General features: G+C 36.8%; 1 protein-coding gene across 1 annotated transcript; it reads left to right on the forward strand.

The window, feature by feature from the left end:
* Window positions 1–2,622: 2,622 nt before the first annotated feature.
* On the forward strand, window positions 2,623–23,067 carry LOC106088000 (probable cytochrome P450 12c1, mitochondrial). The gene is made up of 4 exons (XM_013253277.2): window positions 2,623–2,774; window positions 4,806–5,182; window positions 21,855–21,968; window positions 22,029–23,067. The coding sequence occupies exons 1-4, from the start codon at window positions 2,688–2,690 to the stop codon at window positions 23,041–23,043; spliced, it is 1,593 nt and encodes a 530-aa protein (XP_013108731.2). The 5' UTR covers window positions 2,623–2,687; the 3' UTR covers window positions 23,044–23,067.
* The last annotated feature ends 1,549 nt before the right edge of the window (window positions 23,068–24,616 follow it).

Consider the following 24,616-nt stretch of genomic DNA (forward strand, 5'->3'; position numbering starts at 1 on the left):
TAACTTAACTCTCTGTCCAAAATTTCGGCGTCATCGGACAATAAATGCGCCTTTTATGAGCCCAAAACCTTAAATAGAGGGATCGGTCTATATGGCCGCTATATCCAAATCTGATCCGATCCGGGCCAAATTGAAAAAAGATTTCGAAGGGCCTAAGACATCTCACTACCCCAAATTTCGGCAAAATCGGGTAATAAATGTGGCTTTTATGGACCTAAATCCCTAAATCGGAGGATCGGTCTATATGGCAGCTATATCCAAATCTAGACTGATCTGAGCCAAATTGACGAAGGATGTCGAAGGGCCTAACATAACTCACTTCCCCAAATTTCAGCAAAATCGGATAATAAATGTGGCTTTAATGGCCTAAGGCCCTAAATCGGAGAATCGGTCTATATAGGGGCTATATCAAGATATAGTCCGATATAGCCCATCTTCGAACTTAACCTGCTTATCAACAAAAAAAGAATCTGTGCAAAGTTTCAGCTCAATATCTCTATTTTTGAAGACTGTAGCGTGATTTCAACAGACAGACGGACGGACATGTCTACATCGTCTTAGATTTTTACGCTGATCAAGAATATATATACTTTATAGGGTCAGAAATGGATATTTCGATGTGTTGCAAACGGAATGAAAAAACTAGTAATATCCGCATCCTTCGGTGGTGGGTATAAAAATTATAGTACCTCTAATCTTATTACATACAATATAAATCTTTTAAAATTCTGAATTTGTTTATGTTGATTTCAATTTGTTAGCTTCACTGATAAAAAAAATGCACCATCATTTTAGCTTTCTTTTCAAAAATACTGCTGTGTTATCATTTTCATTTGCACATAATTCAATAATACAATTAGTTGGCATTTTTAACTAAACTACCATGGTAGGGGTCATAGGGGACTTTGCAATGTCCTCCTTCCGAGTCATGACGAATATTAGTGTTGTGGGAAGTTAATTTCAGGGAAACACTTAAAACTTTCACAAACGTTACGTCTTTCTCCCTTAAGATATTTAGTATTGGAGACTTTTTAACTCCACATTTTTACACCCTTCACCGTTTGTAACTCATCGAAATATTGATCTAAGACGCAACAAAGTGTATATATTCTTGATCGTCTTGACGTTCTAAATCGATTTAGGCAAGCCCGTCCTTCTGTCTGTCGAAAGCACGCTAACTTTTAAAGGAGTAAAGCTAGCGAAAGCTAAAAAGTATTGCACAAATACATTTTATTAGCGCAGGTCAGTTGGGGTTGTATGTGGTCCAAATCGGTCCCTGTTTTGATATAGCTGCCATATAAACCGATCTCAGATCTTGAATTCTTGAGTCTCTGGAGGACGCAATTCTTATCCGATCTGGCTGAAATTTTGCCCAACGACTTATTCTATGACTTCCAACATAAGCCCGATTTTGCCAAATTTTAGGACAGTGAGTTGTGTTTGGCCCTTTGACATTCTTTTTCAATTTGGCTCAGATCAATCCAGATTTGAATATAGCTGCCATATAGACCGAACTCTCGATTTAAGGTTTTGGGGTCATAAAAGGCGCATTTATTGTCCGATGTCGCCGAAACTCTGGACAGTGAGTTGTGTTATGCTCTTCGGCATTTTTCTGAAACTTGGCCCAAAACGGTCCAGATTTGGATATAGCTGCCATATAGACCGATATCTCGATTTAAAGTCTTGGCCCCATAAAAGACGCATTTATAATCCGATTTCACTGAAATTTGACGCAGTGACTTATGTTAGGCTTTTTGACATCCGTGTCGTATATAGTTCAGATCGGTTAGATATAGCTACTAAAAAGACCAATATGTTGTTAAACACAATTGAAAAATGACTTGTACTTATTAGTATTTGGTCCATATCGGAACATATTTCGATATAACTGCTATGTGGCATAGGGTATGCATTTTCACCGGATTTTGACGAAAGCTGTTTTGCAGATATACCCGAGGTGGTGGGTATGCAAAGTTTGGCCCGGCCATTTCTCGGACTAATAACAATCCCATAAAAATATCGGATTTGCTAAAATCATCTTTAGACACTTGTTGTCCGTCGAATTCCGTCATACATATTGTCCGTGCTCGATCGGCTTTTTGTGATTTTTTTGACACTGGCAGGCACAATGTTGTGGGAATCTCTGAATTCTTCAAATATTTCTTTGCATACCAGTTTAGGTAAGCCAAGAAGCACTAGTTTGAACATTTTATGATCACTCAATTGATGTGTATAGGATATTTATGTAGCTCGCGCAGAAAATATGTACGTATAGTAACAGCTGATTATCACAGCTAACTGAATAGAGGATCCCTGGGAACAAAGACTACCTTAAATATTGAAAACTACCTCAAATCTAGGAAAGCTTTCCAATATATTGCTAAGAGTCTCTTCATATCCCAAAATTTTATTCTATATGTATTTGATAGGTTTCTTCAGGACTTTGCAAAGTGTAAACTTCCCATTAAAATTAGTGTATTTGTCAAACAAAAGTTCTTGTGGTACTAACGCTTGGACTAACCCACAACGCCGCAAACAAAATAAACACATACTATTGAGACAGATACGAAGTTAAGATAGGTGAGGGCTCTCTTCGCTTGTATAAATTTATTTGGTTTTGAGTTTGTAGCACATCAGTATGCTTTCAAACATTTCAACGTCAACATCGGCAGTGGAGAAAATCTAAAATGTTATCAAAAATAGTGAGAAGACAACGCTGTAATCGTTTAAATATTTGGACACATAAAGAATTCTCCACAGCTATTGATATAAAGGTACATACACTAAACTCATTACATGCTTGGATAAGGTTGAGTCCGTTTATTTTTTCTGAAATAACGTATAAATATTATTGAGCTTAAAACCTGTATCGGATGGCGTTCACTGAAATGCGTAATAAAAACATCGTAAACCTAGACAAAAAAACTAGTTTTTGACAAAGTGAGAAAAAAATAAGGAAATCGTACAACTTTTTTAAACTTTCGTGAATTTATGTTTTTGGTCACCCTTGTGCATAGGATAAAAGTTGCGCTTGTAACAGAAAACGTTTGAGTTCGAATCCTAAGAGAACCTCAAAAACATGCTAATGTGGTCAAACTGCTCCACAAGGCGCTGACTATAAAACAATTTAAAGCACAAACTTTTTATCATAACTAAAATTTTGAAATATTAATGCAGGCGCTATAACAACAACAACAACAAATCTAAAACAATAATATGATGATGTCGAAACAAAAGTAGCAGAGCTTTTTCGAGTTTTATGACGTTCACTTGTTTTAATTGGTTTTAAACAAGTACGCAAGGCGTATTAAATAAGGTGACCGCATCGGCTAATTGCTACAACAAAGCATCTTTTTTGGGAACTTGATATGTCAAAATTTGTAAACAGGGCAAAGAAAATTCAATTCGCCCTGATATTTTAAATTTTCAGCAAATTTGTTTCGACTAATCAGAGCAAGAAGAAATAATTATTAATTTTCGAACGTCAAGAAAACACATACTATTTAAAAAATGTTCAAAATACCAATTAGCTCCAGAGGCTTTACCCACAAAACTGGCCGGAACATTGGCTACATTGACTACTGGCTAGAACAATCCACAAAACCACCAAGATAACAGGTTTAAATAGTTTTCATAAGGTTATTTTAGCCGTAGATAGCTAACAAATGGATAAAATCAATCAACCACAAGGAGTGGTTGTGTACCTTGGATATCTGTCGAATTTTCAGGTCATTTGGAAAAGACAGTTAAAGTTTGTTGGCTACAAGGATGTCGTTGTCATCATGGTGTGTGGCTGTTCAGGGTACATGTAGTATGCTGCCAAAATACCAGGTAACTTGGTATGTTCAGGGGACCTCTGCTAGATGTGATGGAGCTGCCGTTCTCACCACTAAACGTCCTGAAAAGCCATTGCAATGTCAGGACTTTGACCTTGCACTGGTCACATGGCGGACTTAAACTTGATTTGTGGGGATGAAGAGGAGTCATAGACGGTTGAGCACCTATTGTGAGACTGCCCTGAAATTGCGAGAGTAGGTGCAAAAGTCCTTTCGCTATTCTTCACTAATAGGGCTTGCATGTTGCAGGGAGCTTCTCCAGACCTCCTGGCCGTTTTGTCATGCATGTTGGCTCCTAATCTTCTTCATTTTAATGTCTGGCATTGTACTGATGTAAATTTTATCAGTGTTCTTCTGCGCTTTTTGAACCTTTCGCGGCCGACACAATAACCTAAGTTCCCTGAGTGAAACTGATAGTGAATGAGGTTGCTAAATGCCATTATATACCCTAACTTTATAAACCATAATAGCAGCAAACACAATTTATAAATCATTTATTTTGAAGTTTATATTTTTGTACGGCGAATTCAAACGTGAGTTGACATATCAAATTCTCTCAGCTGGATTGATGCGGCCATCGGATAAATACGACTTGCAAGTACGTATATGACGTTTACAACTTTTTGACAGCCGAAAACCTAAAAAATCGTCATACAAACAATCTCTTGATATGAGAGAAGTTTGCCGATGTGCCTGTTAATTGGCAAATTTGCAACTTATAAATATTCATACTTATTGAAGAAGTACGAAATACGCTTTAAGTGCCTTAATCAAAATTGATATCAGCTAAGTTTGGGCAAATAAATTATAAACCCAAAAAACAAATAGACATTATCAGTTTTGTATTTGAAAATAAGCCCTCCAATTTTTTGTAAAATTGACAAAAACACAGTCAACAAAAAGTCTTTAATATTTATTCAATATTTAGTTTATCAAATTTCATTGAAAACGATTTATGAATTCTTACAGCCTGACCTTTCGGCTCTGGAAACTTCCTATGTCAGCGATTTACAAAAAGAATGGCAAGCAGCCAAACCATTTGCAGGAATACCTGGTCCAACACGATTTCAAATGGTTCGTGGTTTCATGAAAGGTGGTGATTTTCACGATAAACCCTTTGATGCTGTTTTGGGTCTCTTTCGTGAGCGTTATGGTGATATTTATTTGATGCCTGGAATGTTTGGCCAAAATACAAATTTGATCACCTTTAATTTGAAGGATCATGAGAAAATTTTTCGCACCGAAGGCGCATATCCCTTAAGACCGGGTAATGAATTGACTCTAGATTATCGTTTGACTCGAAAGGACGATCTATATGATGAGGATAACTTGGGTGTTGTTGGACAGTAAGTATGTATATAAAAATAAATATGAACTATTTATTAAAAATGTGAACTCTCTACCCCCGATAAGAGAAATGAAGATAAATATAAAAGAATAGTGTGGAACTTTTCACATAAAGTGTATTCAAAGAGGATTGAAAAAGAAACAGGGAAATTGTTGTGCTCTCAAAATTTTACAGCAAATGCCAAGGGGTCGGTAATAATTTTATTTTTCTTCAATGCAAGCAGCTCTGAAAATAAATAAGAGAAAGAAAGGTAGAAAGGTAGATATTGGAAGCTACCACTGCCGAAAGCCTATATACGTGCATAACGCCAAAGTTTACTTGACGGAAAAGTAAAATACGCATATTTAGAAAATGCAAACGGCGCAAACTGTATGCCATTGAGAACAGAATTCTGCTTGCGGCATGTTCTTAGATAATTCTCATTTATCTATATTTGCAAGCACCAGCAACCAGTCTCTACAAAAAAACAAAATATTTCAACTTTAAGATATGCTCAAAAGAGGGGATCCTCACCACAATTTGAAATTTGAAGGAAATCTCTAGACATTTACTGCAAAAACAATCACATAACTTGTGGATGTTTCTGCATAAAGTATAAGGCGCCTCGGTAGCCGAGTTAGTAGCATGCTCGGATTACCAATGTGGGGGTTGCGGGTTAGATTCCCACCATAGGCTTTGGTCTGTCGCTACTGTGGTATCATCATGGACGTAAAATCATCGCTCTCACCTAACCTTACATTGTGCATATAGCAGAGTACTATTCTCGAACTAAATTTTCGGTTGATGCCAAGACATTTATGTCTCCACTGGAAAAATGTTGTGTAGGCTGCAAAATGACGACAAACATCAATTTATAAATTTGCCCGATTTTTTATCATTTCTGGATAATAAAGTACATATGTACTGTTTTTATTTGCAAATAACTTTATTTCATGTTGCATGGATCTATCAAAACATACATATTCACTGATAATTGCGATAAAAAATTATTCATTGCCTATTATGTCACCCTGTAATGCAAAGAAAATTTCATTTAAGCTGCGTACCCGCTAGTGAAATTTGTCAATGCATTTCTTATCGTAACGAAAATTTCGCGAGAGGTGCTTATGGTGGAGAATTTCTGCATTTTGTGAATAGTTCACAAATAGCGAAAATGTTTCCACATACAAACAAATAGTGAAGATTTCAACAAACAAGAGTGGAAACTTTTTTACAACCATAAAATATATCTTCACAAAACAATGGGTACCAATTCACAGAAGACACTTTTCACAAATAGTGGACACCTCTCCACAAATAGTGGAGACCTTTACAAAGGCTATACGAAATAATTCCCAAAAAAGTGAAATAACGCCCAAAAACTCCATACATTTTGGGACTAAATTCGCAGTGAAATAATTCGTGCGCCACTTCCAAATCCCTTTAATTTGAGCCCCATATTGCCATGGCCGGTATATATGAACCGTTTGGAGGGTGTTTTGGGTTTGGAGCGGCCACCGGCACTTTGCACTGAAAATAGATGTCAATTTCGTTCTTTATTACCAACGGAAAAGAAGTTCAGTTTAGGGGGAGCTTTAGGGCGTACCCCAAAACACTAGGCTCCAAAATTGGATATCAAATTCGGTTTTCTACTCTCAAATACCTTTCATTTGAATCCCATATTGTCGTAATGGGTCAAAAACCCCTTTTGACGTATCCTTAGGAGGAGAAGCACCACCTAGACTTGAACGCAAATTTTAATGTCATATTCGTAATCTACTCCCAAATTCCTATCATTTGAGTCCTATATAGCCATGGTCGGCTAATATGCCTATTTGGGGGTGGGCGACTTCGATCTGATTTTGTATGCCAGATTCGAAATCTACTCCCGAATACTTTTCATTTGAGCCCCATTTTGAAACGAACGTCCAATATGTCTGTTTGGGAGAGTTTTGGTGTTGGGGCGGCCCGATGGTTACTTAGACTCAAATTATAATACCATATTCATATTCTACTCTCTAATACCTTTCATTTGATACCTATATTGTCCCGATCGGTCCACTTTTGATTTTGGGTTGTGCTTATGCAGTGGGAGGGTCCGTCCCCCTTACGATACCGAAAAATTATATAGCCTATGTTTCTTTCCAGACCAACCTACAAAATATGCGAAAATTTCGAGAAAATCGGTTCTGCCGTTTTTCAGTCTATACGTAACAAACAAACCGAGTCTCATATATCCGTGATTGGCTAATGTGCCCATTTTTGGCGTTTTTGTGGGGCTGGGGTGACCCCCAATACTTCGGCATGAATTTGTATGCCAGATTCGTTATCTACTCCCGCATACTTTTCATTTGATACCCATATTGTCCTTATCGGTGCACTTTTGATTTTGCTTGGTGTTTTTGGGGTAACGGTGGAGGGTCCGCCCCTTCTGTTATCAACAAATTATATCGCCTATTCCTACTTCGTGACCATATTCGTAATCTACTCCCGAATTCCTTTCATTTGAGTCCCATATTGTCATGATCGTCAAATAACCCTATTTTAATGGGTTTTGGGCCTGGGGCGGCCCCCAGGTACTTGGACCCAACTTTTATTATGTAATTCGTACTCTACTCTTGAATACCTTTCATTTCATCCCATATTGTCCTGATCGGTCCACTTTTATTTTTGGTAAGTACTTTTGGGGTAAGGGGGAGGGTCCGCCGCCTCCCGATATCAAAAAGTTATATAGCCTATGCTTCCTTCCAGACCAACCTAGACCATCTGTGAAAATTACAAGGTAATCGGTTCAGCCGTTTATGAGTCTATACGGAACAAACAAACATAAATATTTTTTTTATATATATGTAATAAGAATCCGAAGTTGTATTTATGTATGGAAATTGTGCGTATATATAATAATTTATTAAATATCAGTAAGTGCAGCTAATTTTTGGTTCAAGTTCTAGCTCAATGAAAGGCGCCACGTTTGCTATAGCCAGGCCAACCCAATCGTCCAATGTCTTTTGCGACTGTGCTTACTTTTGCGCCACCTTCTATTTTGATATTGCAGTCATATAAACATAACCTCCGATTTAACTTCGTAGAAGCCAGGTGACTGCAATCTGTATTCCTCTCTTGCAAAGAATATGTACGTTGGGTGTGATTTAGATCGGATTATACCTTAATATAGCCCGAATATAGACCATTCTCCAAATTTAAGATCTTTGTCGCATTTATTACCCGAATTAGCTCGCAGCTTAGCTTCTCGTGACAGCACTGAACACCACACAGATCGAACCACTGTGGAACAACGAGATGGCCGATAAGACGACGAAAATCCTATGGTGAGATCCGGATCGTGAGTAAACGAGACTATTATTGAAAGAAAGGACACATAGAACTAAGTGCTCATTTATGGAAAATCGGTACAACAAGTGATAGCATGTGAAGGGCATGTGGGGAAGATGATGAGACGTTGGAACATTTCCTATGTCATTGGCCGGCTTTCGAGACTAACAGACATCGGATCTAAGGCGGGGACGCAATACGAGATAGGAAACAACTTAAGGGCGTGGTATGGAAAATATTTAGGAATTTTGTAAATCGCTTAAAGCATGCGCAATCCAAGAATGGCTAAGACAATCATGTTCCGCACTTCAAATTTGCCGTTGGTTATATGTCTTTATTAGGACTATTTTTCTTATTATCCCACAACACAACACATTTTGTATTCGACAATTAGTAAATAATTTAGAATTTTCATAGAAATGTCAACTGTTTGACATATCTATGTTTGTCTACATTTGCTTTGACAAGTTAGTGGAACAGAGTTGTATCACAATTTTTTGTGGTTGGGCATCTGGCCATACCTTGTATATGATTCTACCATGTTCGGGATCTATGCCCATATTCACAATATTTATTGCAGCTTTAAAGTATGTTTAGATGACAGATTTTTTTAAAGAACAATCAAATAAACCTGCTTTAAAGCTGCAATAAGTTTTGTGAATATGAGCATATTCATATGAGCTATTATTCAACGGCCAAGGGTTTTATGAAGGCGATTTTGTGGTACATATTATGGCCAAATAGCTGAATGGATTTTAATTAAATTGGCATCAATGGAAAGATATTTTTGCAGAGAAGCAAGGAATGTATATAAAAATTATTTTTCTTAAAGAAAAGCTACGAAAATGAGGAGTTAATTTTCAATAAAAGAAGAAGATGCATAAACACAGCAAATTGTTGTTGATTTTTTTTCTGAGGCATTCGTTATGGGTGTGAATGCAAAGCAATGTGCTACGTTTTTTTTTTTTTTGGGAAAATTTTCCGAAGATAATTTTTTCATTGGTTTGATAAGGTTACCACATTTGATTTTTTTGGGTTTCTCTGGGCAAATGCTACCATTTACATATAGAAATTGATATGGCAGCATTCAATTTATCAGCTGCTTACGTGCATTTGTACACACACACAAATGTGAGCTGCTTCTCATCATCACTTTGGATTTGAAGCAGCTGCTTGATATTGACATTTTGTTGATATTGTTTGATTATTCTTTTATGTATTAATTTATTGATGAGGAGGTTAATTCTTTATCTATAGCATAAAAAATATATTTGACTTCCAATCATATGGACTATTATTAATAGTATCGATAATTTTTTCTATTTTAACAATTATTTTAATTTTTATAATCATTGTAATATTATAAGCATCAATTCTGTTAAATTCATGCATGTTGTTGTAATTCCAACCACAACCCACCCCTTCGAAATTAATAAATAATGAATGAATGAAGCATTTATTTGTAAAAATAATTAGGTTTTTTGTATTTCCACTGGTATAAGTTAACTTAAGCAGAACTTTCCAAATTCTTTGCCAGCATCTTCCACTTGTATCAAAATAATGTTGTTTTAATTGCAAAACTAAAAGCACAACTTTGTACATATTTATTGCAATAGTTGTTATGACAGAAACATAGTTTTTTTTATTTATTATAGAAGTATACTAGCAGAACCGGGCCCGCTCCACTGCGCCTTCTTTTACTTTATGTGGAACAAAATTTTGCTTTAAATATTTATTTTCAACAATTAAAGAGCTTTTAGCGAAATAACATGCTACGAAACTAGTAAAGGGTGATTTTTTTGAGGTTAGGATTTTCATGCATTAGTATTTGACAGATCACGTGGGATTTCAGACATGGTGTCAAAGAGAAAGATGCTCAGTATGCTTTGACATTTCATCATGAATAGACTTACTAACGAGCAACGCTTGCAAATCATTGAATTTTATTACCAAAATCAGTGTTCGGTTCGAAATGTGTTCAAATTTTGACAAATTTTGTTCAGCGATGAGGCTCATTTCTGGTTGAATGGCTACGTAAATAAGCAAAATTGACGCATTTGGAGTGAAGAGCAACCAGAAGCCGTTCAAGAACTGCCCATGCATCCCGAAAAATGCACTGTTTGGTGTGGTTTGTACGCTGGTGGAATCATTGGACCGTATTTTTTCAAAGATGCTGTTGGACGCAACGTTACGGTGAATGAACACATTTCGAACCGAACACTGATTTTGGTAATAAAATTCAATGATTTGCAAGCGTTGCTCGTTAGTAATTCTATTCATGATGAAATGTCAAAGCATACTGAGCATCTTTCTCTTTGACACCATGTCTGAAATCCCACGTGATCTGTCAAATACTAATGCATGAAAATCCTAACCTCAAAAAAATCACCCTTTATATCGCTTGACCAACAGTTTCAAAATATAAGTGCCTTTATTTGAATCCCATATGATCTCTACGAATTTACATTTGGATGTAAGGTGTACTCCATTCTTACAATACTTTATTTCAGACCGATATTCTCATGATGTCTGATTTAGGGGTGTTTTCGGGGTTGAGGTGGTAAATTAGTTTTCTTATCTCAAATACCTATCATTTGAGCCACATATTGGCATGATCGAAAAATTTTTACACTTTGGGGGTGTTTTGGGAAAGGGGTGATGAGGGTTGGTCCTACATTTGGATATCAAATTCGTATTCTACTCCCAAATATCTTTATTTGAGCCCCATATTGCGGTACCCCAAACACTAAGCCCGGAAAAAATATCAGAAACGTGCTATTATCTCATATAACTATATATCATTTATTTGAACCCCATATTGCCATTGGCCTCAAAATTGGAAATCAAAATCAAATTCGTTTTCTAATCTCATTTAAACTCCTTAGTGCAAAAGTCAGCAAATATATCCGGTTTGGGGTTTTGACCCTAAAAACTATAAATATTTAGTTCCACTCTCTTTAAGACCCAAATTGTCTTAGTGAGCAAATACGTCCTATTTAGGGGTTGTAATGGTGGTGGAGGTCCCCTAGATAGTTGGTCCCTAATGTTGATATCAGATACGTGGTCTACTCCCTACTCGGCAAACATGGCCGGCTTAGGGGATTCGTGTTCTATCTAAAAACCCTCTTATTAAAGCCTCATATTGCAATAGTCAGCAAATACTTCCTGTTTGGGTGGTGTTGTGGGGGTGGGGTGGCCCCATAGACTCTTTTCCCGAATATTGATATCAGATTCGTGCTTTACTCCCAAATACCTTTTATTTGAGCCCCATATTGCTATGGTCGTAAATTTGTCCCCTTTGGGGGATGTTTTTAGTGAAAGGCGGCCACTTGGTCCCATATTTGGATATCAGATTCGAATTCTACACCTTAATACCTTTTATTTAAGCCCCATATTCCCATGGTCACTAAATAATTTCTGCTTGCGGGTGTTTTGGGAAAGGGGTGGACCTCCAGAAACGTGGCCCCACATTTGAATATTAGATTCGTATTCTCCTCGAAAATACTTTCATTTGAGTCCTATATCGGACATATTTACCGACCATGGCACTTGGTCCGACAATTGGATATCAGATACGTTTTCTTATCCTAAATACCTTTCATTTGAGTCCCATATTGTCGTGATTGGTCTAAATATATGTTTGGTAGGTTTAAGGGTGGGGCGGCCCCCCTAGGTACCCCATTCGCAATTTGGATACCAAATTTTTATTTTTAATGTACTATATGAGAGTACACAAATAAAATCGCACCACCCATCTCCGAGATCTGGCGTTTCTGAAAATTGTGGTAAGGGGGAGGGTATGCCCCCCTTCAGATATCAAAAAATTTAGTACCCTATTTTCACCACGAGATCATTATGCACCATCTGTGAAAATTTCAAGAAAATCGTTTCAGCCCTTTTTAAGTCTATAAGGAACACACAAACAAACACAAATTGATTTATATATATAATATTCGTGTTCTACTCTAAAATATGTACCTCTTATTTGAGCCTCATTTTGCAATGGTCAGCGAATACTTCCTATTTGGGTGGTGTAATGGGGTGGGGTGGCCCCATAGACACTTTTCCCGAATATTGATATCAGATTCGCGCTTTACTTCCAAAAACCTTTCAGTTCAGCCCCATATTACTATGGTCGTAAATTTTTCCACTTTGGGGGATGTTCTCGGGGTTGGGCGGCTCCCCACGTATCTGGTCCTACATCTGGATATCAGATTCGTATTCTACACTAAAATACCTTTTATTAAAGCCCCATATTGCTATGGTCAGTAAATAAGTCCTGTTTGGGGGGTGTTTTGGACAAGGGGTGGACCCCCAGAATCTTGGTCTAACCTTTAGATATCAAATTCGTTTTATACTTGCAAATTCCTTTCATTTGAGACCCATATTGTCGTGATTGGTGATTGTATATATATATATATATACAGGGTGGCTGATGAATATTGCTACAATGATGAATATTGCTACATTTTTTTTTCGGTGTATGGAATACATTTTTCTTTTATTCATGTTAAATTAAATTATTAAATTAATTATTAAATTATTATTAATTAAATTAATTAATTAATTAATTAAATTAATTATTAAATTATTATTATTAAATAGAAAAAAAGTTATTACATTTTTTTTGGTAGCGGCTTTCATCAGCCACCCTGTATATATATATATATATATATATTTGGCAGGTTTGTGGGGTGGGGCGTCTCCACAGGTACCCCATCCGAAATTTGGATAGCAAATTTTTGTTTGTTCGCTGCTATAAGAGAGCACACAAAATTTCGCTTAAATCGCACCACCCAATCTGGCGTTTCTGAAAATTATGGTAATGGGGTGGGTCCGCCCTCCTTCAGATATCCAAAAAATGTTGTACCACAGGATAATTTTGCACCATCTGTGAAAATTTCAAGAAAATCGTATCAGCCGTTTCTGAATCTATAAGGAACACACAAACAAACAAATCTACAAACAAACACAAATTGATTTTTATGTATAAGACTAGCTGAACCCGGCCCGCTTCGCTGCGCTTCCTTTTACACAAAATGAATAATAACTTTCTTTTCAATTACTCTTCTTTGCATTCACTAAATTAGTGAACTTTTAGACTATTGTGGAAACTTGTACCACTCGCGCTCTTTTTCTTTGTTTGGGTTTGCTTGGCTATTCAAATAATTTCTATCCCCCCAATAAATGGCGCTGAAGTTGTTGTTGGTAATGCTCGCTGTTGATTCCATCACATTGTCATCATTTTGCCTATTTTTGAATTCAATCTAATTTCCACTCTTGTGGGCCTATCTAACACTTCAGTACAAAAACTTACGGCCTAGACCACTAAATTTGTTTTTTCTTTTTATACCCTCTATCATAAACTAATTTCGTCATTCTGTTTGTAAAGCATCGAAATATTCAACAAAGTATATGTGTACATTTTTGATCATCTTGACATTCCAAGTCGATTTAGCAATGTCGGTCCGTCCATCTGTCGAAAGTACGCTAACTTTGGAAGGGATAAAGCTAGGCGCATGAAATTTTGCACAAATACTTCATATTAGTGTAGGTCAGTTGGGATTTTAAATGGGTCATATTGGTCTATGTTTTAATATAGCTGCCATATAAACCGATTTGAGATCTTGACCTCTTGAGCCTTTAAACGTCGCAAGTCTTTTGCCTTTTGTCTCAAATTTTGCATAAGATATTTTTTTATGACTTCCAACATCTGTGCTAAGTACGTCTCAAACCGGTTTAAAACTTGATATAGCTCCCATATAAACCGATCTCATAATTTGACTCTTTGAGCCTCTAGGGGGCGCAATTCTTATGCTATTTGGCTAAACATTATTTTAACGACTTCTCCTATGACTTTCCATATACTTGCCATATATGGTCTTAATCGGTCCATAATCTGATATAGCTCCCATATGAACCGATCTCCCAATTTTAATTCTAGAGCCACTATAGGTCTCAATTCTTATCCGATTTTGGCTGACATTTTACATGATGGCTTCTACTATGGTCTCCAACAGCCAAACCAAGCATGATCCGAATCGATTGACAACCTGAAATAGCTCTAATAGATTTGCAATTTTTATCCATTATCCTTTGTTTGTCTATAAAGAGATATCGGGCAAAAAATGACAGATGAGATCCAAGATAGAGGGTATGTAAGATTCGGCCCGGCCTAACTTAGCACCCTGTTAACTTGTTCTCACTCGGTTCGTTCGCCAAGTCATTGAAAACAGTGATTTTCCCTCTATAAAATCAACTGTTTTCAATAACCTATTCTAATTTTTCCTGTAATGAAAGAACGTTATGTTCTCTTTCTTTAACTTTCAATTACAGACTGAATACAATTTAATACTCAACTTTAACTCAAAATAAAAAGGGGAATCACAGAATTTTATATAAAAAAATGTGAGGGGGGCACAGATAAAAGAGGAAAGCACAGTTAATAAAGGTAGCATTTTAGAAGCACGGATAATAGAGGTAAACCACGAATAATAAATGTACAAAAGAAAAAACACAGCATGCCGCCTAACAGGGGTAACCGGTTAATAGAGCCCCAGATAATCGAGGTTCAACTGTACTTATATTTTTTTAACGCCGATAAAGTATATGTGATCACTAAAACTAACAAACACTTAGCTACAATTAGAAGTTTGACGATCGCGTTTATTTTACGTAAGAAAACGACAGTGGTTGTGCTCTGGGCGTCGTGGAATGTAAATTGTTCCTAGACGAAAAAACAAGTTATAGCTAAACGAACACTTTTCATCAATATTTTTCGATTATATAACTGGTTCAGGGTACTATAACTTTGTGCATTTGTTTGCAACGCTTAGAAGCAGAAGAGCTTGATTAAGGTACAGGTCGCTTTTATTTTCCGATTGTCATGAAATTTTGCACAAGTCTCTTTTTTGGTCCAAGAACGGTATTGATTAGAATTTAGATATAGCTCCCATATTTATCTTTCATCCTATATGGACTTTTAAGGTCATAGAAATCATTACAAAATTTGGCACATGGTGTTTTATTCAACGTCATATGTGTTAAAAAAGTTCGGTCCAGATTTAGATATAGCACCCATATATATCGATATGGAGTTTTAGGGCTACCAATGATCATTTAAGGCTGTAGAAGCTAAATTTTAGTCCGATCTTAACAAGATTTAGTGCGAGGTGTTTTATTTGACGTCTTAATGCGTATGCAAAATTTCATAAAATTCGGTTTAGATTGTGATATAGGTCCAAGATATATCTTTCATCCAAAACCGACTTTAGCCAGTAGAAACTACAATTTTCCTCCGATTTAGCCGTTTTATTTGACGTTCCAATACATGCGCAAAATTTCACTAAAATTGGCCCTGATCGGACGCAATTCTTAACCGATTTGGCTGAAAATTTGCATGATTACTTCGAACAACTGTGCTAAGTATGGTTGAAATTGGTTGATAACTTGATATAGCTGCCATATCAACCGATCTTGGATCTTAACTTTTTGAGCCACTAGAGGACGCAATTCCACCCGATTTGGCTGAAATTTTGCATGAAGTGTTTTGGTATTTCTCCCACAACTGAGTAAGTTGCCATATAAACTGATCTTGGATCTTAACTTCTTAAGCCACTAGAGGGCACAATTTCCGATTTGGCTGAAGTTTTGCAATAACCTAATATAGCTGTCATATAAACCAATCTTGGATCTTGACTTTTTGAGCCACTAAAGAGCGCAATTCTCATCCAATTTGGCTGAAATTGTGCATGAAGTGTTTTGTTATGACTTCCTAAAACTGTGCTTAGTATGTTTCAATAGGAATGGAATTTTGACTTCTTAAGCCTCTAGAGGGCGCAATTCATATCCGATTCGACTGAAAGTTGGTAAAAGGGCTTCTTCCATGACTTCAATATATTTGTCCAATATGGTCTGCAGCGATCTATAGCCTGATACAGCTCCCATATAAACCAATCTCTTGATTATGCTCCATGAGCACCTACAAGGCGCAATTCTTATCCGAATGGACTGAAATATTGCCCAATGACTTCTACTATGGTCTACAACATTCAATTAATTTATGGTCCGAATCGGATTCTAACTTGATATAGCTCCAATAGCATAACAATTTTTATCCGTTATTCTTTATTTACCTAAAAAGAGATACCGCGCAAAGAACTCGACAAATGCAATCCATGGTGGAGTGTATATAAGATTCGGCCCGGCCGAACTTAGCACGCTCTCATTCTTTTTTACCTTAAACAACCAACGACAATAAAGGGTTTTACAAGAAGAGTACGAACTTTACTTTGAAAGATGGATTAAACTTTAAGAGAGTTTTATCATAAAAGGCTCCAACGGACATGTAGCCATACAATGACAATATGGGGCTCAAATCCAAGGTACTTGAGAATGGAGTAAAAATTTGATATCGAAATTTTGAGCCAACAATCTCAAAGGCCTCCAAAAATGCTCGAAAAGACATTTTGGCGATTTAAAAAAATCTGGGTCTAAATGAAAGGATAACTTTCAAGTGTTGAAAGTTTGCCTTATACCTAAGTTTACATGTTGCCCAATAATGACAATATGATGTATGAAGGGAATACTGCAGTATGATAAATTTAGTTCTGTCCAAATGTAAAAGCTCTAAACAGTAATTATGGTACAGAGAACATATTTCTACCATTCGCTTTTAGAACGCATTCATATTTTCGTTGCTTTTGACTTGCCTTCATTCAGCAATAGCGGGTAATGCTGTTGCTGTCAAATGCATTAATTTTTTAATGATTGCTACACCCAAAAAAAAGTTAATACCAAACATGCTCATTTCAGTACCATACGGTATTGATAGTAAAGCAACACCGTATGGTACAAAAACCATACCAGATGGTACTAGCCTTATTACCGAATACCAATATGTAATTGGTTTTTGCACCTGTTATTAGTTTTAGCACCCCCTAATGAACGAAAAAAACCATTGAAAATAATTTTGATTTAATTATGTTTGGATAATTTATGTTAATCATTACAAAATAATGTACATCGTGACCAACCTCAATTCTTTGTGTTCAGCAATTGATTCATGTTTTTGATGTAGAATGTCCTTAGAATTTGTACAATTTCGATTTTCACCACCTTAGAATATATAAACAGGCTTTACGCACTCAAATTGTATTAAAACATTTTATAATGGCGACAATATTTTAAGTACAAAGCTTAACAACACTTCTGGCGCGATGACAAGAATATAAATGTGACGCCGACAATTCTTAATAGCCCCCTTTGTCTGGTATTGAATTGATACCAAATGGTAATGGTATCTTTACCATTGACACGAACAAAATAATTCCAGGCAGTATTGGCAAAGTTTCGCCATTTTTCTAACAGTGTATGCATTTTTTATATTGCCGTTACGCCACAAGCATCAAAATGAAAGCAGACACAATAAAAACAGAAGGTGATTCGCACCATTCGCTAAGTATTCGTTGACATTTTTGTATGGTGCGAAACATGGAGTTAGAAGTATTAGAAAAAATTATAACTCCCCTACCCCAACAGCACAGTTCAAAATCAAAAGTGAACGGAGCGGAACAATATGGAACTCAAATGAAATGTATTGAGAGCAGAGTATGAATATTATATTTGAAATTGAGTCCAAGTATCTATGGGTCCGGCCCATGCCCAAAACTGCCCTAAACCCAGTACCGCACCAAATAGGCATTTTGGACGATCATGCCAATATGGGACTCAATTGAAAGCTATATGGATCGATCGATTAACACAATTGTTGGAAGTCATAACGAAACACCACGTTCAAAATTTCAGCCAAATCGGACAAAAATTGCGGCTTCCAGAGGCCCAAGAAGCCAAATCGGTTTATATGGGAGTTATATCTAAATCTGAACCGATATGGCCCATTTGCAATTCCCAATGAAATGCAAAATTTCAAGCGGCTAGCTTTACGCGTTTGACAGCTATCGTGATTTCGACAGACGGACCGACATGGCTAGATCGACTCAGAGCATTGAGACTATCCAGAACATATATTCTTTCTTTAGACGAATATTTCGAGGTGTTACAAACGGAATGACTAGATTTGTATACCCCATCCAATGGTGGTGGATATAAAAAAAAACAAGTAAAAGCGTGCTAAGTTCGGCCGGGCCGAATCTTATATACCCTCCACCATGGATCGCATTTGTCGAGTTCTTTTCCCGGCATCTCTTCTTAGGCAAAAAAAGATATAAGAAAAGACTTGCTCTGCTATTAAAACGATATCAAGATATGGTCCGGTTCGGACCACAATTAAATTATATGTTGGAGACCTGTGTAAAATTTCAGCCAATTCGTATAAGAATTGCGCCCATTGGGGCTCACGAAGTAAAATAGAGAGAACGATTTATATGGGATCTGTATCGGGCTATAGACCGATTCAGACCATAATAAACAACGTTTGTTGATGGTCATGAGAGGATCCATCGTACAAAATTTCAGGCATATCGGATAATAATTGCGACCTCTAGGGGTCAAGAAGTCAAGATCCCAGATCGGTTTATATGGCAGCTATATCAGGTTATGAACCGATTTGAACCTTATTTGACACAGTTGTTGAAAGTAAAAATAAAATACGTCATGCAAAATTTCAGCCAAATCGGATATGAATTGCGCCCTCTAGAAGCTCAAGAAATCAAATCCCCAGATCTGTTTATATGACAGCTATATCAGGTTATGAACCGATTTGAACCATACTTGGTACATTTGTTGGATATCATAACCAAATACTTTGTGCAATAATTCATTTAAATTGGATAAGAACTGTGCCCTCTAGAGGCTCAAGAAGTCAAGACCCAAGATCGGTTTATATGGCAGCTATATCAGGTTATGGACCGATTTGAACCATACTTGGCACACTTGTTGGGTATCATAACAAAACACGTCGTGCGAAATTTCATTCTGATCGGGTAAGAATTGCGCACTCTAGAGGCTCAAGAAGTCAAGACCCAAGATCGGTTTATATGGCAGCTATATCAGGTTATGGACCGATTTGAACCATACTTGGCACAGTTGTTGCATATCATAACAAAACACATCGTGCAAAATTTCATTCCAATCGGATAAGAATTGCGCACTCTAGAGGCTCAAGAAGTCAAGACCCAAGATCGGTTTATATGGCAGCTATATCAAAACATGGACCGATATGGCCCATTTACAATACCAACCGACCTACACTAATAAGAAGTATTTGTGCAAAATTTCAAGCGGCTAGCTTTACTCCTTCGGAAGTTAGCGTGCTTTCGACAGACAGACGGACGGACGGACGGACGGACGGACGGACAGACGGACGGACATGGCTAGATCGACATAAAATGTCGCGACGATCAAGAATATATATACTTTATGGGGTCTCAGGCGAATATTTCGAGTAGTTACAAACAGAATGACGAAATTAGTATACCCCCCATCTTATGGTGGAGGGTATAAAAACATTAAGGGCTAAATGCCTGTGCGGCTGCACAATTTCAACTTTTTGAAATATGCACTGCATTCATTCGAAAGGTATTGGCAAGTTGTGTATGCCAACAATGTAGAGTATATTTGAAATTAAGATCAGTGTTGCCGCTTTTGGTAGGTTCCTACCAAAATTGGTAGTTTTTTATTCACTTGGTAGGTTGGTAGGCTGGCATCAATTTTCGGTAGGTTTTTCCAGTAATTATCAAGTTAATTACTGAAAAAATGACCGCGGATAACCCAAAATTATTTAACTTCTTGTCGATTCTGCACAGAAAAAATAACTCTGAGAAAAAACCAACTACCGAATTTTAATGTGAAACTTTAAATTCTCAACGAATTTTAGTAAGACTATATGTTGAGGTAGGTTTGTAGAGACTTGACAGACAAAATAATTAAAATTTTGTGGATTCTTCAACAAATTCTTTTTTGAGTTAGTTGTTAAAATACGCGTGCTACGCACAAGACTCCCATGCCATTAAATAATTGAAAACTCAGGTTCGAATCCCTCGGCCGGTCAAAAAAATGTCATTTTGTTATTTTTTAAAATGTATTTTTTCAAAATCGAATTTTATTGAGAAATTTATTACTGTGCAATAATGCTTATTGAGTTATTTCAGAATGAAAAAACTGATGTCGGTAGGCTAGAGGATGTGTGCAAGACTACCGAATATGAAATCATGAGTTCAGATCACGTTGCGGCAAAATTAACAAAATTGGATTTTAGGGTATTAGTAGAGGGAAAGTGGCAGAGAAAAACTTGAGATCAAAGCAGTAAACGAACAAGACAAGCTTCGCAAAAGAAAATAGAAACACCACCACACGATAGCTGTGCAGCAAAGCACATGTGGTGGCTGGTTAAATGTTTTTTCTTTTGTCTTGCTTATGGACATATTGTTGTTGTTGTTATAGAAAGAAAATAGAAACACCACCACACCGTAGTTGTGCAGCAAAGCACATGTGGTGGCTGGTTAAATGGTTTTTTGTCTTGCTTATGGACATATTATTTTAACAAATTTCGTCGTGGTTTTTTCGACAAGAGATTTTGTTCTTCCAAAATTATTTTTATCTGTGTTTATTCGTTAAAAGTGCAGAATAAAACCATGGATTTTGAGGGCCCAAATACCGAGACATGGCGTCTCACTGCTTGAATTTTAGAAAAAAAGGCGTAAGATCTGGATTTGACATTAAGGAATCTTTTCCAGATTTCGTAAATTAAATTTAAAATTCACCTGTTCCATGCTTTCAATCGAAATATAGGCCTACATGGCAGCTGCATACAAATATATTCAGATCTGGGACAAACTCAGATGTTGAGGGGTGTATAAAACTTAGGGTAGAGGCGAAAATGGGTAGTAAAAGGGTATTTCTGGGAACAAACCCTTAAATCGGGAGATCGGTTTAACCAAACTCGGCACAGTTGTGCATTGAAATCGGGTCAAAAATGTACGACATTTACGAACTCAAGATTTCTTATCGGGAGATCGTTATCAATGGTGCTATATCAAGATATAGGCCATCTTTGAACTTTTGGTAATAGAGTGATTTCAACAAACAAACATCTAGTAGGTATTGTTTGTATGATGGGAAAAGTATAATTTGATGTGTTGCAAATGGAATAGCAACACTTCGGTGGTATGTATACCGCCTTTTTGGCTTCTAGTATATTTGGTAGGATTTTTCTTAAATTTTGGTAGGAGTAATTTTCTTGAGTGGCAACACTGGTCAAGATACACCCATGAGACCTAGAAGTTTAGATTATAAATATTAACACAGCGGAGCGTGCTAGGATGGGCTTGTTATTCTTTAATGCTCAAACTACAATATAAAGCAATATTTAAATATAAATATGTTCCTTCTTTCTTTAGTGGCTCGCAATGGAGTAAATTTCGTCATGCTGTAAATCCAGTCCTAATGCAACCCAGAAATACGGTGCTCTACATTGACCCCGTTGCTAAAGTGAATGAAGATTTTATAGAAAGGTAATAATATATGTAAAATTTTTTGTTGCGGCGAATAAGACCTTTTTTGTTAACTTTCAGAATACATGAAATTCGCGATCCCAACACCCTAGAAGTTCCTGGCAATTTCCTTACCGAGATTAAACGTTTAGCATTTGATTCGGTGGCCTCCATTGCATTGGACAAACACTTTGGCCTCGTTAGCAACAAAAGCTCTGTACCAGAAGCTCTAGAATTATTTGACAATTTCCAAGTTTTTTCATTAGCTATGTACGACTTGGGCATAAAGCCCTCAATTTATAAGTACTTTAAGACACCCACTTACCGACGTTTCGAGAATTCAATGGACAGAATAACCCATATATGTCGAAAATTCGTTGATGAAGCTTTGGAGCGTATCGAAAAAAGTGGAGGAGAAGGTAAAAGTGTTTTAGAGAAATTAGTAAAAATCGATCGCAGAATTGCCGTAATCATGGCCGTGGACATGTTAATAGCTGGGGCCGATACTACAGCCACAATTATGTCGGGAGCCCTACTGTGTTTGGCCACCAATCCGGATAAACAACAAAAGCTGCGTGAAGAGATACTGAATACTATTGGCAAAAACGAAAAATTCACCATGGAAAATATGAAAAATCTTCCCTACTTGAGGGCTTTCATTAAGGAGTCCTTGCGCATATATCCTTTGGTGTTCGGAAATCTACGAAGTACGGGCATGGACCTATGTTTAAGTGGCTACCAAATACCCAAAGGAACCAATGTTATAATGACTTCAAATATGTTGCTACAAGATGAAGCCTACTTCAATAGTCCCAAGGAATTTTTGCCTGAACGCTGGTTACGTTCCAACAACGAAGAATTATCGGATGGTGCCTCTCTTAAGTATAACAATCCATTTATATTTTTACCTTTTGGTTTTGGGCCACGTTCGTGCGTTGGAAAACGTATTGTTGACTTGGAGATGGAAATAACGCTGGCCAATATTGTACGCAATTTTCAGATCGAATTCAATTACTCAACGGAAAATGCATTCAGTACATACTTCATGAACACATGTACAATACCCTTGAAGTTTAAATTTACAGATTTGAAATAAAAACTACTTGAAAATTAAAGCGAAGCTATAAGGGCGATATATGTACCAAAATTTTTAATTAGAATTTTATTAAAATGCATTAACAATATTTGTACATATAACAGTATATAATATTTGTATATATAATAGTTTAAGTGAGTCAGTTTAGAAAATAGGCTGCCACTCAAAAGTAACCTAACCATTAACAATTTATTAAAGCTTAATTTTCTATGTTTGTTCATTTGTTTGGCTGAAAATTTTATAGATGACATAGTCCAGGGTCAGGTGAAATTCGGAATAGATAAGCAGACCATTTGTCCCGCTTTTGGCGGAATCATTCCGCTTTTCATAGCCACCTCCAAAGGATGGGGGTATACTCATCTAGTTATTCTGTTTGTAACACCTTGAAATATTCGCCTAAGACCCCATAAAGGATATATATTCTTGATTGCCTCGACGTTCCGTCCGTCCGTCTGTCGAAATCACGAAAGCGGTCGAACGCGTAAAACTAGCCGCTTGAAATTTTACACAGTTACTAACTTGGGGATTGCAAGTTCTGATTTAGATATCGCCCCCATATAAACCGATTTCCCGATTTGACTTCTTCAGCCCCTGGAAGCCACAATTTTTGTCCGATTTGGCTAAAATTTGGCATTAGTATTCTTTTATGACTTCTAACAACTGTGCCAAAATGCTGTACACAGATACTTAATATTGATGAAGGTCGTTGGGCATTACAAATGGGCCATATCGGTTCGGATCGGATTTATATATAACTCCCATATAAACCGATCCCCCGATTTGACTTCTTGTGTCTTTACAAGCCGCAATTTTTGTTCAATTTGGCTGTTCGGTTACGACTTCCAACAACTGTGCCAAATACGGTCCAAATCAGTCTTTAACCTGATTTAGCATATAAACCGCTCTCTCGATCATCCTTGTCCAGTTTGGTATGTATAATAAAATTATGCCCTTCATCTAAATTTTTTTAGCATACATTTTTAGCAGAATCAATGATGGTGGGTTCCCAAGATTTGGCTCGGCCGAACTTATCACGCTTTTGTTTGTTTAACATCAATCCCGCTTTTTTCTCCAATCCCGCCAAATCCAGCTTTTCTTAAATTCACGCTTTTCCTGCAAATTTCAAATCAAATTTATCACAAATTTTTTTCTTGTACGTTGGAAGGTTAAGTTCGAAGATGGGCTAAATCGGACTATATCTTGATATAGCTCCCATACAGACCGATCTGCCGATTTAAGGTCTTAGGCCCATTAAAGCTACATTTATAATTCGATTTCATAAAATTTACTTTACTTTAACGTAGAATAGCGTTCCCAGCGCCTCGATCTTCTGCGCTCATCTCTGACATCAAGTTTTAAGGTGTCTCCGACCACTTGACCTTGCCTCTCAACATCCATGTTCAATACGGCCCAGATTTAGATATAGCTGCCATATAGACCGATATCTCGATTTGGAGTTTTGAGCCCATAAAAAGCGTATTTATTGTCCGATTTCGCTGAGATTTGGGACAGTAAGTTTGTTAGGCCTCTCGACATCCATATTTAATTTGACCTAGATCGGTCCAGATTTGAA

The sequence above is a fragment of the Stomoxys calcitrans genome, chromosome 1 (genome assembly GCF_963082655.1).
Source record: "Stomoxys calcitrans chromosome 1, idStoCalc2.1, whole genome shotgun sequence".
Lineage (NCBI taxonomy): Eukaryota > Metazoa > Arthropoda > Insecta > Diptera > Muscidae > Stomoxys > Stomoxys calcitrans.

Bases quoted from the DNA above. Each gene is read 5' to 3' on its own strand.
- LOC106088000 (XM_013253277.2), top strand. From the start codon at position 2,688: ATGTTATCAAAAATAGTGAGAAGACAACGCTGTAATCGTTTAAATATT. The intron at 2,775-4,805 runs GTACATACACTA...GAATTCTTACAG, and splicing joins CCACAGCTATTGATATAAAG to CCTGACCTTTCGGCTCTGGA. The intron at 5,183-21,854 runs GTAAGTATGTAT...TTCTTTCTTTAG, and splicing joins AACTTGGGTGTTGTTGGACA to TGGCTCGCAATGGAGTAAAT.